This window comes from Cornus florida, unplaced genomic scaffold (genome assembly GCF_030987335.1).
Source record: "Cornus florida cultivar Cherokee Brave unplaced genomic scaffold, ASM3098733v1 CherokeeBrave_3.0.0_Hap2_Chr06, whole genome shotgun sequence".
NCBI lineage: Eukaryota > Viridiplantae > Streptophyta > Magnoliopsida > Cornales > Cornaceae > Cornus > Cornus florida.
Genome location: NW_026775576.1, coordinates 21,556,861 through 21,581,387, shown reverse-complemented (window position 1 = coordinate 21,581,387; position 24,527 = coordinate 21,556,861). Strand labels below are relative to the sequence as shown.

The 24,527-nt window shown below is 39.5% G+C and overlaps 1 protein-coding gene across 1 annotated transcript in view; it reads right to left on the bottom strand.

Moving 5' to 3' along the window:
- LOC132311172 (uncharacterized) overlaps window positions 1-24,467 on the bottom strand; it is a 46,206-nt gene extending 21,739 nt beyond the window's left edge. Inside the window, exons 1-13 of the mRNA XM_059808939.1 lie at window positions 24,327-24,467; window positions 22,205-22,277; window positions 21,268-21,340; window positions 20,805-21,172; window positions 20,664-20,730; window positions 16,932-17,236; window positions 16,756-16,819; window positions 16,523-16,669; window positions 16,364-16,443; window positions 15,808-16,231; window positions 15,629-15,726; window positions 10,360-10,403; window positions 2,787-2,967 (exon numbers count right to left, since the gene is read on the bottom strand). Of these exons, the coding sequence (XP_059664922.1) occupies window positions 2,787-2,967; window positions 10,360-10,403; window positions 15,629-15,726; window positions 15,808-16,231; window positions 16,364-16,443; window positions 16,523-16,669; window positions 16,756-16,819; window positions 16,932-17,236; window positions 20,664-20,730; window positions 20,805-21,172; window positions 21,268-21,325 (1,836 nt within the window). The 5' untranslated portion in view covers window positions 21,326-21,340; window positions 22,205-22,277; window positions 24,327-24,467. The remainder of the gene's footprint in view (window positions 1-2,786; window positions 2,968-10,359; window positions 10,404-15,628; window positions 15,727-15,807; window positions 16,232-16,363; window positions 16,444-16,522; window positions 16,670-16,755; window positions 16,820-16,931; window positions 17,237-20,663; window positions 20,731-20,804; window positions 21,173-21,267; window positions 21,341-22,204; window positions 22,278-24,326) is intronic.
- Between the last annotated feature and the right edge of the window lie 60 nt (window positions 24,468-24,527).

The following is a 24,527-nucleotide window of genomic DNA, read 5'->3' as shown; positions in this document are numbered from 1 at the left end:
TTGTATGTGTTTGGGAAATCCATTAGAAAATGATGGAATGAGTTTTCAAAACACATCAGATTCAGAGTTCAGGATGTCTGCTTTTAGGAGGATCTTTAGTGTGGTGATTGTTCTTTGGCTTGTTCTTTTCCCAAATTGTTTAGGATTGCTGTTGACAGGCATGCCTCGGTTGTTGACTGTTATCGGCTTGATAGCGGGAGGTTGACTTGGGATGTGCGATTTGTGCGAGCTTTCCAAGATCGGGAGTTGGACAACATTTGTGGGTTGTTAAAGCGCCTGTATCGGCATGAGAACTGTGGCAAAGGTGGAGATTCGCTTGTCTGGGTGTTTTTTGCTCGGGTAAGGTTTGGAGTGAGTTCATTTTTCCGTTGCCTCGCAGACTCTATAAGGATTACGTTTCCATGGAAAACAGTGTGGAGATCTAAGGTGCCACTCAAAGTGGCTTTCTTTACTTGGACAGTGGTGTGGGGAAAGATTTTGACGCTTCACCAATTTGAGGAGGCGAAGACAAATAATAGTTAACTGGTGCTATATGTGCAAATGTAATGGAGAATCGGTGGATCATCTTCTTTTGCACTGTCCAGTGACTTTTGACTGTTGGTGTCTTTTGTTAGGCATGTTTGGGGTGTCGTGGGTGATGCCTAGATTTACGAGAGGACTGATGGAGGCTTGGAAAGGATGCTTTGTGGGAGGTCAAGCTTGTGGGTTTTGGAGGATGGCGCCGTTGTGCTTATGGTGGTGTCTGTGGAAGGAGCCGAATAATAGATCCTTTGAAGGAGAGGAATCCTCGATTGTTGTTCTTAAGTCAACTTTTTTTAAAAAAAAATATTTAATTCATTAAAAAAAAGCGTTCAAGAGGGGAACGCATCCCAAACAAATTACAAAAACCTGGGAACCCTAAGGCCCCAAGGAAGCCAAAAACTCAATAGTCTCCTCAGCAGAAGAACAGAGTCTACCCGAACCCCAAAAACAAAAAGAGCTAATAACAGAAGATTTCATAACAGTGATAGAAGATTCCTCTCCTTCAAAAGATCTTCTATTTCGCTCCGTCCACAAACACCACCAAAGATATAAAGGCGCCATCCTCCAGAACCCTCGAGCCTGTGCTCCCACCCAACCCCTTCTCCAGGTGTCCATCAGGCCTCTCGTAGATCTAGGCACGACCCAAAAAAACTCCAAACAAACCTAGCAAAAGGTTCCAACAATCAACCACCACTAGACAATGCAAGAGAAGATGATCAACCGACTCGTCATTGCACTTACACATGCAACACCAATTCACCATGATAAGCTTTCTCCTTCTCAAATTATCCAATGTCAAAATTTTACCCCACACAACCGTCCAAGCAAAAAAGGTCACTTTCAATGGCGCCTTAGTGCGCCACACAACCTTCCACGGGAATACCACCCCATCCAAATCCACTTGGCATCCGAAAAAAGATCTCACACTAAACATTCCTATCCACCGCAATCCTAAACATTCTAGGGAAAAACATGCTAATGTGCGGTCTCCACACCACACATTCTCCCAAAACCGAATCTCCCAACCATCATAAACTCTGAATCTGATATGCTTAGAAAATCATTACATCCCTTCCATATGGCTTTCCAAACACCTACCCCTCCAGGCATAAACACCATAGCCGAACACCCCCCTCCCCCCTTCTTCTTTTCTCCAAAACGACACAATATCACCCTCCTCCACAATCTATCCCGCTCCATGCCAAACCTCCACAACCACTTACCTAACAAGGCCCTGTTAAAAGGCAACAATCGCCTAATCCCAATTCCTCCAAACTTAACAGGCTTGCACACCTGCTCCCAACGAACTAAATGATACTTAAACTCATCCCCCAACCCTCCCCATAAAAAGTTACGCTGAAGTCTTTCAATACAAGCAGCAACCGAGGACGGAATCTGGAAGAGGAATAAAGAATACATGGGAATGCTCGACAAAGTACTTTTCAACAATGTAACCCTCCCCCATTTTGATAAATATTGCTTCTTCCACCCCACAAGCCTCCTCTCCACCCTCTCCACCACTGGATCCCAAGCACCTACAATCCTCGAAGAAACCCCCAAAGGCAAACCCAGGTAAGAGATCGGAAAAGAACTAACTCCACACCCAAGAACAGAAGCTAATTCCTCAATCTCCGAAACCTCACCCAATGGAATCAAAGCACTCTTCCCCACATTCACTTTCAACCCCAAGACTGCTTGAAAACAAATCAACACCAACCTCAAATATCTCATCTGAGACACCTTAACTTTTATTACATCTTTATGCTTTTGGCGTTCCAGAAGGCATTGTTCCTCCCTGGGGGAGACAATTGATTTTATTTCTTCCTTGGGTCCATAGATCCTTTTGTTGCTCATGGGACGCGTTCCCCTTTTGAACGCTATTTATTGAATTTGCTTAATTATCAAAAAAAATATATATATAGATTTGCCTGGACTAGGTCCCATGATTTTTTCCAGTAGAATTTTTCACATAAAAAATCATCTATGCCAATTATTTTACTGCATGCATGAGTGATCGATCAACTGGTCGAGTAAACTTAAATTTATATTATGATTCAAATTTTTGTTAAGTTAGTTTAATTTAAAAGTAGTTAAAATTCGGTAATCCAATTTAATAACCTATTCATCCCCCCTCTAGGTCTAGATCACAGGCCTAGCAGGAATCTCCTTCAGAGTCTAGGGTTTCGGTATAAAATTACACAATTAAACATTAATTTGACATAAATAGTTGGTTTATCTGTAGACTTATGTAAATGAATATATACCTCATAGAACAATTCCGTTTCTTGTTTCGACCACCTTGCAACGGGTGTTTTGTCCATAAAAGACTGATAATTATAATAGGTAGAGTTCTCCAGCACTGAAGGTATTGTTGGTTCAACATCAGATATCTTTTCTGAAGCAAAGGTATTGTCTTCATTATAGTGGCCAAAAGAATTACTAGCACTGCATAACAAAAATTATAACCAAAATTAAAAATCAATAGTTGACATATGACATTGGAATAGTGTTCAACTGGTTCCTAAGAGCAACAACTGTGCCAGCTTTAAGACAAGCAAAGTATCACAACAATAAAATTGGGTATGGAAATGTTGCAATCCAACCAAGCAACCATGACAGACATGAAAAGTTGGGGTGCCATTATGTTATCACATTCAAGGTTTAATAATGCATGACAACTGAATAGAGAAGGACCTCTGCAATTCTACACAATCAAGATGACTTCTTGCCCCACCATTCAAGCTGGCTATCTCATTTATAAATTAAAACAGTATTATATTGACAAACTTTTCACCATTTGCCAACATTAATTCCAATGTACTTCACTTTATAGAGTCGATGACAGGGGAGAGCGAGAGAGAGAGAGAGAGTAAAAAAATTTAGAATCCTAAAATACACTTTTGTTATGCCAAAAAACCTAATGTCTAAGATAAGAAAGGGATGCTTTGCCACTTATCAAATAAATAAAAATATATGCATAGCAGTTTTTTTTATGCATGATACATCTAAATCCGTTTTTTATGCATGATGCATATAAATCCATTCCAATATAATCAGATTTTATGAACATAGAGTATTCACAGAGTGTAATCAAGCAAACAACTTACCAAACATATACATTGTTAGGTCGTAGGACTTAGGTTGGTTAATTTCATTCAGAACTTGGAGTCAATGTTTTTATTTTAGCTTTTGATTACTGTTTCAAATGCTAGGTAAGTTAGTTAAGTTACCTATGTCATAAAAGTGGAATCCGAAGCTTCAAGCTAGGGAAAAAATGTAAATGCAACTTGCCAAAATTAAAGTACATGATTCATAAGCATTAATGTTTTAAATGTATTAGGATTTACAAATACATGTTTTAGTTTACAAAACTCCGCATAAAATTGTTGATGGAAGTTTTCATTTTCAAAATCCAAAGAATCCAAAAGTAGATAACTTTGATGGATCAAGGTATCCGTCAATGGAGTAATTTTGACACATCAAAGTCAAAATTACTTCAAATTGGGTGAACCTGCATGAATGAGTTCCCATATAAAAAGGCAATTTTATGGCGATTTGGAATTCTGATCTGTAAGGGCACACAGATCAAGGATATTATTATATTTAGATGTATAGATAATGAGGTGGGCAAGTCTTTTCTGGATACGGCTCAATTGCCTCGCCTCGCGACAAATGGTGAGATTGATTCCTTCCGATCCAGAGAGGGTCACGTTTTTAGGGTTGATGCTCATAGTACGTTGGCTCGGGAGGATATGCTGAAATCGGGTCTGGTTGGACGATTCAACAAAAGATGTAGGTTGTATCGAAAGGATTGAGGAGTGGGCATCAAAGACGTGGATGATTTCTTGTGGGTTGAGGGTGACATCTTTGCCGGATGGTCTTCTTCTGTTTAGATTTCCATCAGAATTCGAGGCACACAGGGCTCTGGTTTATGGAAAGAAGATGTGGGGTGATGCTTGGTTGTCAATGGATGTGTGGTATTTCGTGGTTGGCTGCTCAGCGGTGAGGTTGAGGAACCGGAAAAGAAGAGTGGTGATTAACGGGCTTCCTTTACATCTATGGTGTCACAAGCTCTTTAAAGCCATAGGATATCTGTGCGGCGGATTTAGCGAAGTGGAGGCAGATATCTCGGCTGACGGAAATAGAGTTGTCATTCTCGTCTCCAACGGTGGTGTGATACCAGAGGTGCTGTTCGTTGAGGATCAACGGGTGGCTTTCAAGGTTGTACTGATAGAAGAAGCAACTCCATGTATTCTTCCGAAGACGTTTATTGGACGACCTGGTGCGGATCTTTGTCGGGATAAGAAGATGAGGGGAGGAAAGCGCCGTCTAGCCATGGCAAACGGAGCTACAAATCCAGCTTTCAGGCCAACGACAGAGACGCGTCAGATTCACGTCACGGAGAGCGACTTGGGATGAGAGAGAGGGTACGTGTGTAAGGCCACATGGGTGTATCAGAGATAGGATTCAGCAAGATATTTTTGATGATGGTGGGCCGGGGCATGGACCTGGCTCATCTAATTTTACTGGTAGAGGAGGGGCCTGTCCACAACAAGGCTTTGGGCCTGGGGCAGCCCATAGACAAGCGTGGTTTGCTGGGCCAGTGGATACTTCCTTAGTATGTGATGCTGGTGTTGGGCCTGATAGGCTTAAGTTTAATGGACGGTTGGGCGTCTTGAAGATACTCAAGCCAGTAAGAGGGCGATCCAGTGGGGATCCAATAATAAAGGGCTTTCCATTTCTTTACTTGGGTTATCCACCTCTGATGCTGTTACGAAGGATAGAGATAGGAAAATTGTGAATGATAAAGTGTTTACAGCTTCACAGAGAGAGAAGAGGATATTGGCACCTTCGCTGCAAAATGGGTCTAAGGGTAGACATTGGTCGACGGCAGAGAAGAGTAATTAGGTAAAGGTTAGTACAAGAAATACTGGGCTGGGTGCAAGAGGGAAGAGTTTTCAACGTGATATGTGCTGTCAGAGTGTTTCAGAGAACAAGTTCGGGCCTCTCTCTTCAGTGGCTGAGGTTTCTAATGGGAATGGCCAATCCGATGCTTCACAGTGGCGTCATGAAAGGCGTTGGTCACGCCATGAAAAACAAAAATGGGTCATTCATAATCAGACGGAAGGTGGACCTGGTATGTTCCATTCTCAGCAATCTCAAAAAACTCTTTCTACTCCTTCTTCTGCTTCTACTCCTTGTTGGGTGTTGAGGGGGGTGGTGGGGGAGAATAATCGACTTTCGCCTGTGATGGAAGGAGTGGTGGATGATGAGGAGAAGGATGGGTGGATGATGAGGAGAAGGATGGGTGGATGAACGGAGGTGGGGGCCTCGGGTTGTCAGAAAGGGATGTGACGCCAGGGGAGGATGATTACAGAGGTCTGACTCTGAAAAAAGCTGATGGGTGACGGTTTGTGTGGGAAGAAATATGAGGTTCAAAATTGGTAATGAAGATGCCTCGGCTCTGGTGAAGGAGCTACATACTTACAAGGCGCTGAATGGACTGAACCGAATTTTGGATTTTGGTTCCGAAGCAATTGGAGAGGACTTGGATGGTTACTTACGCTCTCCTACTTGTAATGGAGTGGGTAGCATTGCTGATGAAGACGGGTGGGATACAGAGGATAATGCGCTCTTTGACAGGGAGTTGGTCTCATGGGAGGGGGCTGAGGTCCTGGAGTGTATTCAACCACTTCCTGGAGTGAAGGATCAATGGGGTTTGCCGTGGTGTGTGGGGGGGGGGGGATTTCAATATTGTTAGATCCCCTAGGAGGAAGATGGTCATTGGCTATGGAGCAATTTTCTGAGTTCATTGACGGTTACCACCTGCATGATCTACCGCTAAAGGGAGCTAAGTTTACATGGGGGAGTGGTAGAGAGGCTCCTACCTTGTCACAATTGGATCGTTTCCTTCTCTCGGGAAACTGGGAAGAGAAGTTTCTGGACGTGGTACAGGCAGCTTTGGCTAGACCGACATCTAATCATATTCCTGTGGTTTTAGATTGTGAGGGATTGAGGACGAGGAGTACTCCTTTCCATTTTGAGAATATGTGGTTACAGGCTAAAATTAAAAGGTGGAATAAGGAGGTGTTTGGGAATTTGGAGTGAAGGAAGAATAGGGCATTTGCGGAGATTGCCAAGATTGATAGGCGGGAAGGTGTGGGTGGCATTGATGAGGGTTACAAAAGTAGGAGGGATGCGTGTCAGAAGGAGATTGCAGTGGCGGAAGAAATCTCGTGGATAAGAACACTAAGTTTTTCCATCGCCTTGCAAATGCCCATAGGAGGAGTAATCACATTGGGAGGATTACAATTGATGGGGAGGTTCTAGTTAGGGAGAAGGATGTATGCAGGGGGATTGTCTCTTTTTATCATGGTTTGTTTATGGAGCCTTATTTATGGAGACCCCAGCTTGATGGTCTGCAGTTTGACGTCATTTCTAAAATTAATAGAGATGATTTGGAGAGTACTTTTTCTGAAGAGGAAGTGCTGAAGGCGCTGAGGAGTTGTAACGGGTACAAAGCACCGGGGCCGGATGGTTTTACTATGAGATTCCTCCTGGAGATTTGGGTTGTGGTTAGGGGAGAGGTGATGGCTACATTTCATGCCTTTCATATTCAGGGGAGGTTTAAGAGTTCCTTAGTGCATTGTTAATTGCACTTATTCCAAAGAAGGGGAGAGCTTCGAATGTTAAGGACTTTAGACCTATTAGTTTGTTGAGCTGTATTCATAAATAAAAAGCTAAAGTTCTAATATTAAGATTGAGGGGTGTTCTGAATGATATCATTTCGGAATCTCAGAACACATTTATAGGTAGGCGTCAGATTCTTGACTCAACTCTTATCGCTAGTGAATGTGTGGATACGAGGTTGAGAAGTGGCGTCCCACGGATTCTTTGTAAGCTAGATGTTGAGAAAGCTTATGATCATGTGAGCTGGAAGTTCTTGTTGTATTTGATGTAGATAATGGGTTTTGGGGATAAATAGAGGAGTTGGATTGAGGCTTGCATATCTTCAGCTAGATTTTTGATGTTGGTTAATGGGTCTCCAACAGGTTTTTTTTTTTTTAGCTCGCGAGGTTTGCACCAGAGGGATCCTTTGTTATGGAGGCTCTTAGTAGGTTGATGGGGAGGGCGGTGGAGTTAGGGTTTATAAAGAGGTTAATGGTGGGTGGGGGTGATGCTCATCATATAAAGATATCTCATTTATTGTTTGCGGATGACACGTTGGTATTTTGTGAGGCTGAGGTGTCCCATATGAGGTACTTGAGATCGGTGTTGATTTGTTTTCAGGCGGTTTCAGGCTTGAAAGTGAATGTAGGGAAGAGTGCCTTGATTCCAGTGGGGGAAGTGCAGAATATTGGGGAGTTAGCCTCTGTGCTTGGATGTGGAATTAGTAACTTTCCGATTACATACTTTGGGTTACCTTTGGGAGTTCCTTCGAGGACGGTGGGTGTTTGGGATCCGGTGATTGAGAGGGTACAGAGGAGACTTGCAGGGTGGAAGAAGCAGTACTTATCAAAAGGTGGGAAGGTCACTCTTTTGAAAAGCCCGTAATCAAGTCTCCCTACTTATTTTTTATCCTTATTCCAGATTCCATCTGTGGTTGCTTGTTCGATTGAGAGGCTCCAAAGGAACTTTCTATGGGGTGGATTATAAGGAGAATTTAAGTATCACCTTGTTCGTTGGGAGCAGGTTTGTAGGCCGATTCAAGCCGGAGGTCTTGGGATAAGGAGGTTGGTGCCTTTTAACAGGGCTCTCCTTGGTAAGTGATTGTGGAGATTTGGAGTGGAACGTCATAGGCTGTGGAAGAGGGTTATTTTGTACCGGTTTGGGAAAGAAAAGAGGGGGTGGTGTTCGTGTTTGGTGAGGATTCCTATCGGGGTGGGCGTTTGGAAATCCATTAGGAAATGATGGAATGAGTTCTCCAAACACATCAGATTCAGAGTTCAGGATGGTAGGGATGTGAGGTTTTAGGAGGATCTTTGGTGTGGTGATTGTACCCTTGCTTGTTCATTCCCCAAATTGTTTAGGATTGCTGTTGATAGGCATGTCTCGGTTGCTGATTGCTATCGGCTTGATAGCGGGAGGTTGACTTGGGATATGTGGTTTGTGCGAGCGTTTCAGTATTGGGAGTTGGACGATATTTACGGGTTGTTAGATCATTTATATCGGCTTGAGATTCGTGGCGGAGATAGAGATTCGCTTGTTTGGGTGCCTGCTTTGTGGGGAATGTTTAAAGTGAGATCTTTTTTCCGATTCCTCTCAGATACTACAGGGATTATGTTTCCGTGGAAAACAATGTGGAGATCTAAGGTGCCGCTTAAAGTGGCATTTTTTACTTGGACAGTGGTGTGGGGCAAGATCTTGACGCTTGATAATTTGAGGAGGCGAAGACAAATCACAGTTAATTGGTGTTGTATGTGTAAGTGCAATGGGTAAACGGTGGATCATCTTCTTATGCATTGTCCAGTGGCATTGGCTTGTTGGTGTCTTTTGCTTGGAATGTTTGGGATTTCGTGGGTTATGCCTCGATCTACAAGAGGATTGATGGAGGCTTTGAGAGGGTGCTATGTGGGAGGCCATGCTTGTAGGTTTTGGAAGATGGCGCCCTTGTGTTTATGGTGGTGTTTGTGGAGGGAGCGGAATAATGTATCTTTTGAAGGAAATGAATCCTCGATTGTTGTTCTTAAGTTAGCTTTTATTTCATCCTTATGTTTTTGGGGTTCGGGTAGGCTTTGTTCCTCCCCGGAGGAGATGATTGATTTTATTTCTTCTTTGGGACCATAGGATCCCTTTGTTGTCATTGGGACACGTTCCCCTTTTGAACGTTTTTAAATAAATTTGCTTAATTATCAAAAAAAAAGAAAAAAGAAAAAAGAATGAGTTCCCATATAAGATTTAAACACTTGCAACCCCAATCCTTTTATGCATCTAAACTCGACATAAAGACCTTATGGTTTCAGAAAATAAGAGGCATCTGAGCAAGCATCACATTACTCAACCATATACAATCATATTGACTGCATTCTAGCAACCTTTTTTTTTCTTTCCTAGTTGAACAACGCACCCCCCCCCCCCCCCCCCCCCCCTTTCTCCAAAAATAATAATAATAAAAAAAAATTTGCTTGCACTCTTAGAGTTGATGCCTTCATGAGGCACCAGGGTCAGATGACTTACCCACTTGAGCCAACCCCTTGGGGTGCATTCTAGCAACTCATGCTAGAATTTTCTTTCTTTGTACATTCATCAACTAGAGACGATGTATGTTATCTGAGTGTTGAATTTTAGAGATCCTAGTGCTACAAGGACTTTTTAACACAGGAAGCATCTTCTACACATATACATAAAATGTACATCACTAGTCAAAGATATCATTGTGCAAAAGAAGAAACGGGTCGCATGAGCAGTAGATTCATTGACTAGAAGCAGTAGAGTTCAAGGAGAATGTATGGCCAGAGTTTGAGTGAGAGGTAACTGGAGAATTCTTGGGCTAGAGTCTGGTTAGCCTACCGTGTAATACCTTTTCTCAATTGATCTATTTAGACTAGGTCTCATGGAATTTCTTTATTGGGTTTTCCATGTAAAAACCGCGTGTTTACCTTATTTACTTGCTCTATTTGTGCAAACATGAATAATTTTTTCATGCCTACTAGTTAGTTGAAATTCAAAATATCATTATTAGTAGCTTAAAATTTAAATTTTTGGTAAAATCTGTGAATACACCTTTCAACCCCCCTCCAGGCTTTGGTCAAGATTTTCGGATACACTGACCATCAGAGTATAGGGTTACGATGAAAGTTCATCAGAAAATAGACCCTGTTCAAAGAATTTCAATACCTGTGATCAGTTAATGGTGTTTCTGATGTTGTCACCTCCTTATTCTGCACCAGGAAAAAAAAAATAGTAGTAAGAAAATTAGAGATGCTAAAATTAGCAACACAAGCTACTAAGGCTATGGAAATGCTATGCAAAGGAAAAAAAAATCATGACTATTCCAATGGAGAAAAAAAAAAAAAGAATTAACAAAAATAAATTAATGCATATACTATTTATCGATCTATGTTACATGGACTCGAGTATGTGTATGGATGTGATTGTGTAAGCGTTAAACCTCCATATTTTCCAAATCTCAGGACACAGGGACTTGCCTGAAATGTTTCTAAGTGTTAAGTGTGGTTATGTAGACACGTGACACGTCCAGCACATTTAGGAAAGATGTTATTATTCTTTAAGAATATATTCAATTAGAATCTATTCTTGGAAGATGATAGTCGTGACAGCTAATATTAGCCATATTTAGCTCCTTTATTTAGGGATTTAATTATCATGATTGCTGTAAGTTAGGGATTTAATTATTATGATTAACATAAGTTAGGAGCAGATTAGGGAGCAGATTAGGAGCAGGTTGTAGGGATTACTTTTAGGCTTTCTTTCCTCATATAGTCTCTCTTTCCTATATATACTTGTACAAGATGTAAACATATTAAGAAGATGAAATATACAGAAAATTTTTCTCCAAAAATCAACATGAATAGTGTTGAGAAAGAGAGAAAAGAAAAGGACGAGGGATTTGAGTGTAGTGTGAGTGGATCACCAGTCTGAGCGATTACCACTGACCTTTTCTTTGACAACATCTTAAGGCTTCGATTCTTCACACCATAGACACGAAAACATGTCTGAGGTTACCTCTAAATTTCTGGTTTTCTCCAGCCAAAGTATTCTCAAGCCCAGGTAAATCAAATGATGAAAGATTATGCTCAAAAGCTATTCTAAAAATATGTTTCCTGTAAAACAACCAATACACGTAACCAACCAATACAGGTAACCTTGGATTAGCCTTTAGCACTTCTAGCGATGATGAGTCATCCTGGATTATAGATTTGGGTACTACTAATCACAACACGTGAATCTAATTTTTTTTCTTATAGCAATCATCCTAGTACAAAGAGTTTCAATACAGCAAATGGATCTACTTCTATTGTGTTTGCGGAAGGTTCCATTCCTCTAACTTCTTCTATGTGTCTCTCTACTGTCTTACATGTTCCATGTTTAACAGGTAACCTATTGTCCACTAGTCAGATTACTAAGGCTCTTAAATGTTCAGTAACATTCTTTGATACTCATTGTGTTTTTCAGGATCTTCTAACGGGAGCGAAGATTGGTTTTGGTAGAGAAAGAGGTGGTCTGTACTATTTGGATATGAATTGGGCTCCAGATGGAAAAACAAATCAAGTTGCGGGTCGGTCAACATCAGAAGAGCAGATTTGGTTATGGCATAAAAGATTAGGACACCCTCATTTAGCTATTTGCATAAACTGTTCCCATCTTTACTCTCCAAAGTTGATGTTTCTGATTTTCATTATAGTTGAGTGTTAGCCAAACACGATCGAACTTCTTTTCCTTCAAGTTCTAATATAAGTTTTTTTGCCTTTCTTAATTATTCATAGTGATGTGTGGGGGCAATCCTGTGTTCCTAACAATTCAGGTTCTAAATGGTTTTTTCTTTTATTGATGACTTCACTCGTGTTTCTTGGAGCTACCCGTGGAAAGAAAAGAGTAATGTTTTTAACACCTTCCAATCCTTTCATCAAATGGTCCTTACCCGGTTTAACACGAGAGTGCAGATTCTACAATTAGATAGAGGGGAGTATTTTAAGAAGGGTCTTCTTGGGGTATATTTTTAGGCTCATGGCATCATTCATCATATTGATACACCCCAGCAAAATGGTGTAGCCCAGCATAAAAATCGCCATCTCTTAGAGGTAGCTAGATCATTACTCTTTGCTATGAATGTTCCTAAATCCTTCTAAGGAGATTTTGTCCTTACAGTAGCATATCTCATGACTCATGACTCATTACTCTTTGCCCCATGGCTCACGAGCCTTATTTTTGGTTTGTTTGGAGTCCAATGAGTTATGCCTCAGTCTTCGAGAGATTTGATGGACATTTGGACAGGCTGCAGCATGGGGGCCCATGCCCATGATATTTGAAGGGTGACTCCCCTTTGCTTTTGGTGGTGTATTTGGAAGGAGCGGGGGATGGGGAGAAATTGTAAATCTATAAAAAAAATTGTTGATTTCTTGGGTTCCTTGAGTCCTTAGGACCTTTTATTTGGCTTTGGCCCCTGTATAGTCTTCGGGATGCGTTCCCCTTTTTAATGCTTTCTAATACTACTATATTCTTACTTATCCAAAAAAGGGGGGGGGGGGGGGGGGGGAGTCCTTCAGTTCCAAATCCCTGTTCGGTCCCTATCCAAAAACACACTCTATTCCATCTCTTCTTCATATCCCACCCAAAGTGTTTGATTGTGCCTGTTATACTTATATTCAGAAACAACACCAGAGTAAGTTGGATCTGGAGCACTCAAGTGCATTTTCTCGGGATACTCTGCCACACAAAGGGATACAAATGCTATCAGCCTCCTCCAGCAAAGATGATCGTTTCTATAGATGTTATTGTTTCTATAGATGTTACTTTTGTTGAAGATCAGGCTTACTATTCAGTGGGAGATTCAGACGCTTCTCTTCAGGGGGAGAATTTGGAAAATCAGGAGAAGTATTGGGATGTGCTGCCACTTCGTTTAACCAGCATATCATCATCTACTGGAACTTCTACATTGACTTCAAAGGAATTCCTTGAGCCACACAGATTTGTAATACTCAAGAAGGGATAAGACACATACCTCTCAGCCACCTCTTCATTAACCAAATGACCAATTAGACGCTCCTATAACAGGTAATCCTGAGGTAGTCCCTTCTCCTGAACTCCCTAATGATACTCCTATTGATGAGTCAACTCGATTACCTATTGATCAACTTGATCAAACACATGATGATACTGAGTTAGTTCTTGAGAATCAAGCTCGTTATCCCACTCAGGAAAGAAAACCTCCCTCTCGTTATGCTTTTTCAATTGTAAAATATCCCATCGCTAATTACGTGTCTTCACATCGTTTATCTTCATCTTATAACAGCCCAAGGACCAATTAGACACTCCTATGACAGGTAATCCTGAGGTAGTCCCTTCTTCTGAACTCCCTAGTGATACTCCTATTGATGAGTCAACTCAATTACCTATTGATCAACTTGATCAAACACATGATGATACTGAGTTAGTTCTTGAAAATCAAGCTCATTATTATTATAGATATTGACCCAAAATAGAGAATTTGCCCCAAATTAGCCCCAAAATAGAGAGTTTGAAAATAAATTTAGTATGTGTCTTCTTGAAATTTAAAAAAAGTTCTACTTGAACCCTTTTAACTATGCTTTTAAAAGCTCGAATATTGTCAAGAAACTCATTATTATTATAGATGTTATTGTAACACATTGTTAATTTATTTAAATATACACGTGTACAATATCTATAATATTAATTCAAGAAAGAAAAAAAAAAAAAAAAAAAAAAAAAAAAGGATAAAAATCACTAATGTTCCATCATGATTAATAAAAAAGCTTAAAGCATTTTTTGTCAAACATTTTTGTACAATGATATCTACAAGAAAAATATCTAGAATTATATAGCAATCTTTATTGACATCTTGTTCAATTTAAAATTATTTTGTTTAGTTAAAATTCATTATTTTTTTTCTTATATTTTATCTAGGTATATCTTTCCCAAGTGAAATCAAAGTACTCGAAATTTTTCTTCCAAAAATTAGATTTTGAAATATTGAAACAGTTGATCAAGAAATTTTGATTCTTTGACAATACTTATTTCTGTACATCTTCTCTTTTTTATTTTAACTCATCGTTTTTTCTCTATATTTTCCTTTCTAATATCAATTTTTCGTCTATTATTAAGTTGTATTTTTCTGTTTAGTATTTATAAAAAAATCATATTACAATTGATTTATAATAATTTTAAACTTTAGTTACATAGTACAAATCCGGCCCCCCCAACCTAAAATTTCTGGCTCCACCCCTGCTCATTCTCGACTTGACATAGCATATGCAGTGAGTGTAGTAACTTAGTTCATGCATGCTCCTTGTGAAACACACATGTTGGTTGTACACAAGATTCTTAGATATTTAAAATCTGCTATTGGGATAGGTCTATTATTCTCCAACCTTAGCCATCTCGAAGTGGAAGGGTATACAGATGCTGATTGGGCAGGATCTATAATAGATAGAAGATCAACTTCAGGATACTCCACGTTTATGGGAGGTAATCTTGTCACGTGGCGGAGCAAGAAACAATCTGTTGTGGCCACCTCCAGTGCTGAAGCAGAATTTAGGAGCCATGGCTCATGGTATATCGTCTATGTGAGAAATTGTGGCTGAAGGCTTTGTTAAAGGAGTTGGGCTTAAATTTTAGGGATCCGTTGAAGCTTTTGTGTGATAACAAAGCTACCATTAGCATTGCTCATAATCCAGTTTAGTATGATCGTACTAAGCATGTTGAAATGGATAGACACTTTATCAAGGACAAGTTGACACAAGGATTAATTTGCACTCCGTTTGTGAAGACAGAGAATCAGCATATTTTGACGGAAGTGTCAAGCAGGACTTTTAATTTAGCACTTGACAAGCTGGGCACTCGAGACATCTATGCTCCAGCTTGAGAGGGAGTGTTGGAAGATGATAGTTGTGACACTAATATTAGCCATATTTAGCTCCTTATAGGGATTTAATTATCATGATTGCTACGGTATAAGTCTGGAATTTGATTAGTATTATTGCTGTAAGTTAGAAGCAGATTGTAGGGATTTGTTTTAGACTTTCTTGTACACGATGTAAACATATTAAGAAGATGGGGAAAAAAAAAAAAAAAAAAAATTCACCATCTATATTAAATGGAATGATGCGAAAAAAGAGAGTGGGGTCTTCATCTATTTGCAAAACAATCTGCTATCAAATTTGAATATTTTTTCTTCCACCATCATCACATGTAGAGAATTGGATTGTCTCTTTGTATTCATGTGTCAAACACATATCCTAAATTCATACCAATGTTGTCTCATGTCAACAACAATTCAATGAGGGGAATAGGAAAGTCCATGTAACACAGCAACAGAGGATCTAAGATTTGCTTCATATAACCATGACAATATATATATATATATATATATATATATATATATAAAAGAATGATTGGCATGTACTACCATTCGCTCCCGGTGCTCTGCAAGCAGAATAAGATCCCTAATACGCAACTTCTGGAGGTCAATTTCATCCTCTGGAGTTTCAAGCAAAACCTTGTCCACTATAAAACGAAAGGTATTTTCAACACAATTGAAAAAATTCATCATGCCACTGAAGTTTAACACCCAGGAAATAAAGTTACCTCGTCTTTTATTTTGCCGAGTAGAGTGAGAGAACTTTTTAGGAGGCTTTTTTGTAGATTGAACTGTTACCTCATTGGCCTTGTTATGCTTTCGAGCAGGCTTATTTTTCTCAGCAACAGGTTTCTTGGACTTCCTTGGCACTCTTTTATTTCGGGACTCATTTTCCACATGATATTCAGTGTCATTTTCATGATCTTCATCTATAACAGAAACATTAGTACCCTCTGCAGGGAAGTCCGCATCATCATGACCCTCATCCTCAGACTCATCAACAAGTTCACACACATTGATCCTCTTTCTCAACTGCCTCGCTGATCTGCGGACCACATTCTCTTGAACAGATGAGGAATCATTTTGGTGTTCCACTAAAGGATCTGATATCGTATTAGTTTTTCTTTTTCTATGGTTAGCCCTCTGAATAACCTAACTCAAAATTATTGTTCAAAAAAAAGAAGAAACACACACACAAAAAACGGCTAGGATCAGATAAAAACAAATAAACAGAATAATTTATTCAAGTTAAACAAAAAGAACCACAAAAGTCGAATGTCATACAACTTCATCAGGCATTTCAGATTGAGAAGTCCCCATAAGATTTGTCGGTTCTTCATTCACCATGAGTTCAGATGTAGGATCTGCGGGAATAGCATCAAACCTCAATGGAGGGGAAATTAAGAACATGATCAAGTGGGAATGCAGGGATTGAGACCTCACCAATGCATTCAACTTCAGAACGAACCGACTGAGTATCCTGGGGACATGAAACACACTCAACTGCATCTTGATCAGAGATTCTAGCTCTAGATTTCTCCTTCTCAATGTGTACCTTGGGCCTAGATTGAAACTTGCCAGTCCACCATCCTGCATTCAAGTTGGCCTCAGTAAGAAATTCAACACAGTTAAATGAAGCAAAACAAACAATCAGGAAAGGTGAAATTTGCATATACCAGAGCTAGTGGTTAACTCGGACATAATATCTAGATTATCCAGGCAAGGAAACACCTCCAATTCCTGAAACAAACCAAAGATCAAACCAAATTAACCCCATAACTACCATTAATGAGATAATAGAATGGCTATATTATAACAAACAAGAAGAAACAAAAAGAATACAGGTCTTCACCTCTGTTTCCAACCTTTGATCATCTAAATAAAAATCTCCACCACTATTAGAAACAACAGCCTCTTCACATGATAAAGGATCTAGGCCCATGGAAAGTTCAGAACATGTATGCGCTAGCACGGCATTAGATGGCCTAGAGGTTGAGACATCAAAGGGAGAAACAGCGGGAATACCGAGTCCCTTTTTTGTGTTTCTGGTATCAGAAACATTAAAAATTGCCATGTTTGACGGCAGCACAGAGCCCTCTGCTTCGGCATTTACAGTACATGGCGTTGAGAAGTTGTTCTTTAGTTCAGCATCCATGTCTATTGTTGAAAGAGAGAGAGAGAAAGAGAATATATGAAAATGTATATATTATTGAGTGAGTAATACAATAATACAATGGTGTTTATATAGGAAAAGCTACAGGAATAGGTGCGTGGAGAACAAGTAAACCCTATACATGGTAATTCTATATATGGTAATGAGGGGTAGGTGACAAATCATACAATACTAACTATACACGTGTGACAACTCATACAGTACTGCACAACACTCACCCTCAAGCTGGAGAGTAAATGTCAATAACTCTCAGCTTGCTACATATGGAATCAATAGCGCCTTAGTGAAGATATCTGCTAGCTGCCTACCAGAAGAAACAAAAGGTGTAACAATCTCATTCGAGTCAACTTTAGATCGAAAGAAATGGCAATCTACTTTAATGTGTCTCATGGTAGACTGGATTGCTAGCAATATGAATAACTGCCTGATTGTCACAATAGAGAGGAATTAGGTACTGGATTGAAATTCCAAGTTCCTGTAAAAGAACTTTCAACCAAGTAAGTTCAAAGGCAGTGTATGCCATGACACGATACTCTACTTCGGCACTGAGCCATAACTGATTGTTTCTTACTCACCAACTTACTAGATTTCCTCTTATGAAGGCGCAGTAACATGTGGTGAATCGTCGATCAGAAAGAAAACCAGCCCAACCTGCATCTGTGTATCCCTCAATCCGAAGATGTTCAAAACATCGATAAAGCAGACGACATCCCGGAGCACCCTTAAGATACTTCAAGATGCGTACAACTGCCTCCATGTGAGGTACCCGAGAACTGGTCATGAACTGGCTCACAACACTGGCTGCATACAGATGTCTGGACGAGTGATTGTGAGGTAAATAAGTTTACCTACAAGTCTCCGATACATCTCTGGATCATCAAGTGGGTCACCATTATCCACCTTAAGTTTTACATTAGTCTCCATGGGTGTAGCTACAGATTTCGAACCAAGATATCCAGTATACTTCCGCTGAGAAAGACTAATGCCTTGCTCCAACCAAGCCACCTTAATTCTTAGAAAATACCGAAGTTTGCCCAAATCCACGATAAGGAAGCTAAAACTCAAGTGATAGATTAGAACTTGTATCCCATCTTTGTCACTGCCGATGATAACAATATCTACATACACCACAAGAATCACAATACCACGTTTCGTTTTTTTAAAAAAGAGAGAGTGGTCATCCTGGCTTCTGGTCATACCATGAGCTACCACTGCTCTACTGAACTTATCAAACCATGCACGAGGGGACTATTTGAGGCCATAGATAGACTCCTTGAGATGACACACACACTACCCCTTATACTCAAACCAAGGTGATTGAGTCATATAGACTGCCTCTATAAGGTCACCATGCAGAAAGGCATTTTTAACATCAAATTAATGAAGTGACGTATCACACAAACAGAATTCGGTTTGGCCACAGGAGAGAACGTCTCAGTATAATCAAGGCCATAAGTCTGAGTAGCCTTTAGCAACAAGTCGAGCTTTGAGACAGTTAACAGTACCATCAGGCTTCTTAATAGTAAAAACCCAACGACAACCAACAACCTGAGTATCAACAGGCTTAGGAACAAGGTCACAAGTATGATTCAATTTTAAAGCGTTTATTTCTTCTTCCATAGCTTTCCTCCACCCTACAAGGACTTAGGAAGAGCAATAGAGGATAACGACAAAGAAAAAGATTTAAGGAGGACGACAATTTATTATACGATACAAAATTGGAGATAAGGTGATTGGTACAAGACTGTTTACCTTTCCGAACAGCAATAGGTTGATCAAGATCAGAGTGCGCAGAGATGGAAGAATCTCCATGCGTTGAAGCGACTGGTGGAAGTGGCAAGGCTGGGTTTACTACTTCAATCGTTGGAACATGATTAACTACTCTTTTTCGGTGACGAGCAAAGACACTGCCGAAGCTTGATTTAGCCCAAGCTAGCTTGCCGTGAAGAGCCGATCAGAAGTCAACAGAGTGATTTTTTCGATCACAATGAGTACACTTCTTGCTGTCACAACCCCCTCCGTCGCCACGAGTACCACGGCCTGGGTTGGAAGGACCTCTGTCCCCTCTTCCTCCACGAAAAGTATCATATCGCTCAGTAGGAACAACAAGAGCAGAGTGGTTGTCCTTCTCAATCACAAGGGCATGAATAGATGCTATTCGAACTCTAGCAAAAGTCTCACTTGTTGTGGATATCTCCCCTTGGCAGACAAAATCTGCGAACTGATCGGACCAACTTCGGGTTTAAGTCCAGATAAAAATTTTGCCACCCGAAACTCCTCACTGTGCCCTTTTTGTTGTTTTATGTCTGTAGTCAATGGTTGGTAGACATTCAATTCTTCCGACATGCCCTTCAGTTTTGAGTAAAAATCTTCAACAGATGATCTCCCTGCTGAAGATTAAAAATATCCTGATACAACTGATAAATTCGAGAAATATTCTTCTCTGAAGAACACATGTCCCTAAGATTTTCCCATATATCTTTGGTAGATTCTAGGAATGACACGTTGTTGAAGATCTCAAGCTCCAAGTTGTTCCATAACCAAGTCCTAATCTTAGCATCTTCTTTCTCCCAAGCCTCAATAATCTTTTCATCACTGGTGGATCTGGTTGATTTAAGATAGGATAGTTTTCCTCGAGCCCATAAGAACACCTCTACGGCTCGAGACCATTGAAAGAGTTCGAGCCTTCCAGTTTGGTGCTGGTGACTGACCCAAAAAGATGGGATTCCTTAGTATTTATCACAAGAGATGCCGAACAAATGAGATGCAGGAGCCGAGATAAGAGAACCAAGATCTAGCCGGGTTGAACCTGAGAGAAATTATCGAGGAGAGAGTCAAGGAGGGATCCAAGAGAAATTGCTGAGACGAGAACTAAGATCACCAAGGAGAGATCGTCAAGAAGAGATTACTGAGAGAACGCCATGATGGAATCAAGATCGGAGAGTCTGAATAATACTAAAAAAAAATATTTAAAGAGGGATCGATTTCCGCTCTGATACCATGTTGAAAGAGAGAGAGAGAGAGAGAGAGAAAATATATGAAAACGTATATATTATTGAGTGAGTAATACAATAATACAATGGTATTTATATAGGAAAAGCTGGGAGTAGGTAAGTGGAGAACAAGTAAACCATATACATGGTAATTCTATATATGGTATTGAGGGGTAGGTGACAACTCATACAATACTAACTGTACACGCGTGACAACTCATACAATACTAACCGTACACATGTGACAACTCATACAATACTAACTGTACAACGTGACAACTACAATATTATACAACATCTATCTTAGGTGGAGACCTATTTGCATTGGTCACTGCCAATGTAATACACAAAGCACTCTAGTAAATTCAAGCAAGGCAAAGGGATCTAACAACAGCTTAAAAGGCATTCAGCTACTCACCTGTTCCAGTGGTAGATTGAGAAAGAAATTCATTAAGAGATTCCAACCCAGATAATACGTCTGCATTCTGAAGATAATGGGACTTACAAATCAGATGGACGCAATACACCATAAACATGAAATAGAAAAACAAATATTTACCTCTCCTATTGATTTTGCACCAAAGCCATAATGCCAATCTCCTTTGCTTTCAGCCATTACAAAGTGTGATTGCAAACCATCTATGGGGCCCACACTCTCTCTAACCGCAACACACTCTAATGAGGGGTTCACTGGTTCAGAGTTTTTATTGTCATCAGAAGAATGAACTCCTAGTAAACAGTCTTTACAGTTTTCCAGCGGTTCTTTAGTCCTGAGAGCCTCTGAGGTAGACAAAGATGAATACAGATCAGTTGATCCATTATCCGCAACATCAATAGTCTGAACTAATTGTGTGGAAGTAACTGACACCACTGAACCACTTCTTGGTCGGGGTTTGGCCTTAGGTTGGAATTTGACACCAGCCCTAGCTGCAACAACATTCAATATCAACAATTCAGCCCTTTGAAGCAAGAAAACCTCTTCATATAAAACATGTTGACAATAGTACAAAACCATTACTTACCATTCTTCGTAGCATGGTCAGGAAGGATATCATCAAAAGGGTCCAAATCAAACACCATCGGGACTGCCTCAACCTAAATAGTAGTTCTGGTTCAAAGAACTAATATTTTAAGTAGATGCAATACTATAAAAGAGAGCTCAAATCTTCAAAAAAAAAAAAAACTTGCTAATTCTTCAAAGCTAGAAAAATAATCTCCTTCATAATCTATCATTACAACATCTAAATGCAGATTTTTTGAAAAGACAAAACTAACAAGAGAGCATATCCAAGTGACAGGTTGACTATTGAGAAGACCTCTTGGGGGCCTTACTTTTAAATGAAACAACACAATGCATGATCACTTAAACATAAGACCAGCTAAAAAGACATTGTATATAATTCTAATCCTGGATTTAACGCCAGTGTCAAAATTCAATCTACATAAAAGGGGTATGTACTAGGTCCAAGAGTCCAAGATATTGCAATTGTGGACTCAAATACGACTCAACTGGTATTCACACAAGGACCATAGATAACAATCAGTGGCTGTTTCAGTGTACTCCCGACATACAATTCTTGTATTATGTTTGTAAAGGGTTGAAATTAATTGATTTGAGTCCTACAGTATTTAACACTATTCTTTTTTCGATTTTATGTAATTTTTGTCCAAAGTCAATAAATAAAATTTTAGGCAATTCCTATGAAAGGAGACTACAGGCATTTGTATCACCCCTAATAAATCAATTTAAGATTCTAATGACTCCACATAGATTATGAATTTGTTCCTTTGCGCTATATGGGATAAAAAAATATTGCCTTGTATTTCCATGGAAACGTCTAAAGCCACTTTTTTTATTTACCCAAGTAAACACTATAACCAGTTGGAAGAGAGTGAAGATAGACAGAAACGAGAATGAGAGGGAAAGAGAAAATACAGATTTGGGAAGAAAGAACTTACCCAAGTTGCCAGTGGTTTCCAATAACAGCCGTTCGTTGCAGATGAGAGGCATAGATAGAGAGTTGAGTTAGGTCTTCCAGTTGAAGGGATACAGTGCCAAAAGCGTTTTGCCATTACCATGAATATTATAGGAAGCAGAGAAATGAGTTTTTTCTATTTATATATTTATTTTCACAAAAACTAAATGGAACTTCTGTATTTAAAAAATAAAAACATTTATTAAAACGTGATTTTTTTTTTTCCTTTTTAAAGCCTGATAGCAGAAAACAAAAATTCTGCAATGGCAGCAGCGAAGAATGAAAGAGAGACAGAAATTGAAAGGTAGTGTATTTTTTCTTTTTTTTTTGGTTGGTAGAAACGGCAATGTATTAGAGTTTCTATGGAGTGGATGGTTAGTTTTAGTTTAATGAGTTTTATAATTAATACCAAGTGTGCACCTTATTTTTTGAGTTAAAAAGTGAAATTCTAACCATGTCCAAGCAAGCAATCATCAAGTTGATCTTTTCTGTTCAATTCATTCATGACCGCTTCTTTTTCTCATCTCTCCTATCTCCTATAACTAAGCAGCAGTCAATTCATTCATGAACACTTCTTTTTCTCTTTCAAATATTATCCTCTCCTCTTCTATATCCTACAACTAACCAATAACAGAAATCATCAAGTTGATCTTTTCTATTCAATTCATTCATGACCGCTTCTTTTTCTCTTTCAAATATTACTCTATCATTTCTCCTATCTCCTATAACTAACCAGCAATCAATTCATTCATGGACGCTTCTTTTTCTCTTTCAAATATTACCCTCTCCTCTTCTATATCCTATAACTAACCAACAAAAGAATCGAGAATTAATAGCAATCACTCTCTTCAAGTTGAAATTCCAACCATTTCCAAGCAAGCAATCATCAAGTTGATCTTTTCTTTTGAATTCATTCACGACCGCTTCTTTTTCTCTTTCAAATATTACTCTCTCATCTCTCCTATCTCCTATAACTAAACAGCAATCAATTCATTCATGAATGCTTCTTTTTCTCTTTCAAATATTACCCTCCCCTCTTCTATATCCTATAACTAACCAACAACAGAGTCGAGAATTAATAGCAATCACTCTCTTCAAGTTGAAATTCCAACCATGTCCAAGCAAGCAATCATCAAGTTGATCTTTTCTTTTCAATTCATTCATGACCGCTTCTTTTTCTCTTTCAAATATTACTCTCTCATCTCTTCTATCTCCTATAACTAACCAGCAACCATTTCATTCATGCACGCTTCTTTTTCTCATTCAAATATTTTTTTGACAAGTAAGAACTAAATAAAAAGGCGTTCAAGAGGGGAACGCATCCCTTATACCTTTTTCTCTTTCAAATATTACCCTCTCCTCTTCTATATACTATAACTAACCAACAACAGCATCGAGAATTAACAGCAATCACTCTCCACGCCCATCTACATCATCCTCCAGGTCTAGGTTTCCCTCTCCCTCTTCAATTCCATGCTCTTGTAGATTTTTTGTGGAGGGCTCATAGTAATATAGCTACCTTATCTCTACTCTTGTGAAGATTGTCCAATCTTTTGGTTCTACATTAGTATGTTCTTGTCTAAACAAATTTGTTGATATCTTTGTACGAATGGTCTAGTTTCCAATCTTCGATATCTCTAAACACCTCTATGACAAACAACGCATGTTGGAACACTCCAAATAAGATTCATGATAGAAGCTTCAGTAAAACCGAGTAACTCTGTACTTATGGTTGTTAAAATGGCGATTCTAACTCGTAGAATCGTGCGATTTTGTGATCCAACATGCCCAAATCGATCCGAATCGCAGGAAAATCGTGGCTTGTGCAGAATCGTGAGTTGAATCGCCGGGATCGCAGGTAGAATCGTACGATTCTATACGATCCCAACGATTCTGAATTATCCATGATTGTGGTCTTGTTTTAGGTTTAAGAGTTGTGAAGAAGCCCTAAATTGATTACCACAGTGCAACAATTCCTTCTCTTTCGCGGCCTCAGCACAACTCCGAGAGGAGATAAGATGCAGAGGACAAAAAGAATGCTAGGGTTTTGGTGAAGAAGAAGCAGAAGAGGAGGAGAAAGGGAACAAGAGGCTAAGAGAGCTTACCGAAAAAGACGAGAGGAGCTGTCACTGCCGACTGGGGAATTGGAACAGGGGAACGTTCGTCGGGAATTTTGCTCTCTTCGTCTGCTGCTGCCGCTAGGGACTTTTGCTCTCTTCAGATGGGCAAGCCTAAATAAGATTGGTCTTGGGCCTTATACTTTTCTTGTGCTCTATTTTGTTCTATTGTACAGCTGGGCCAAATGG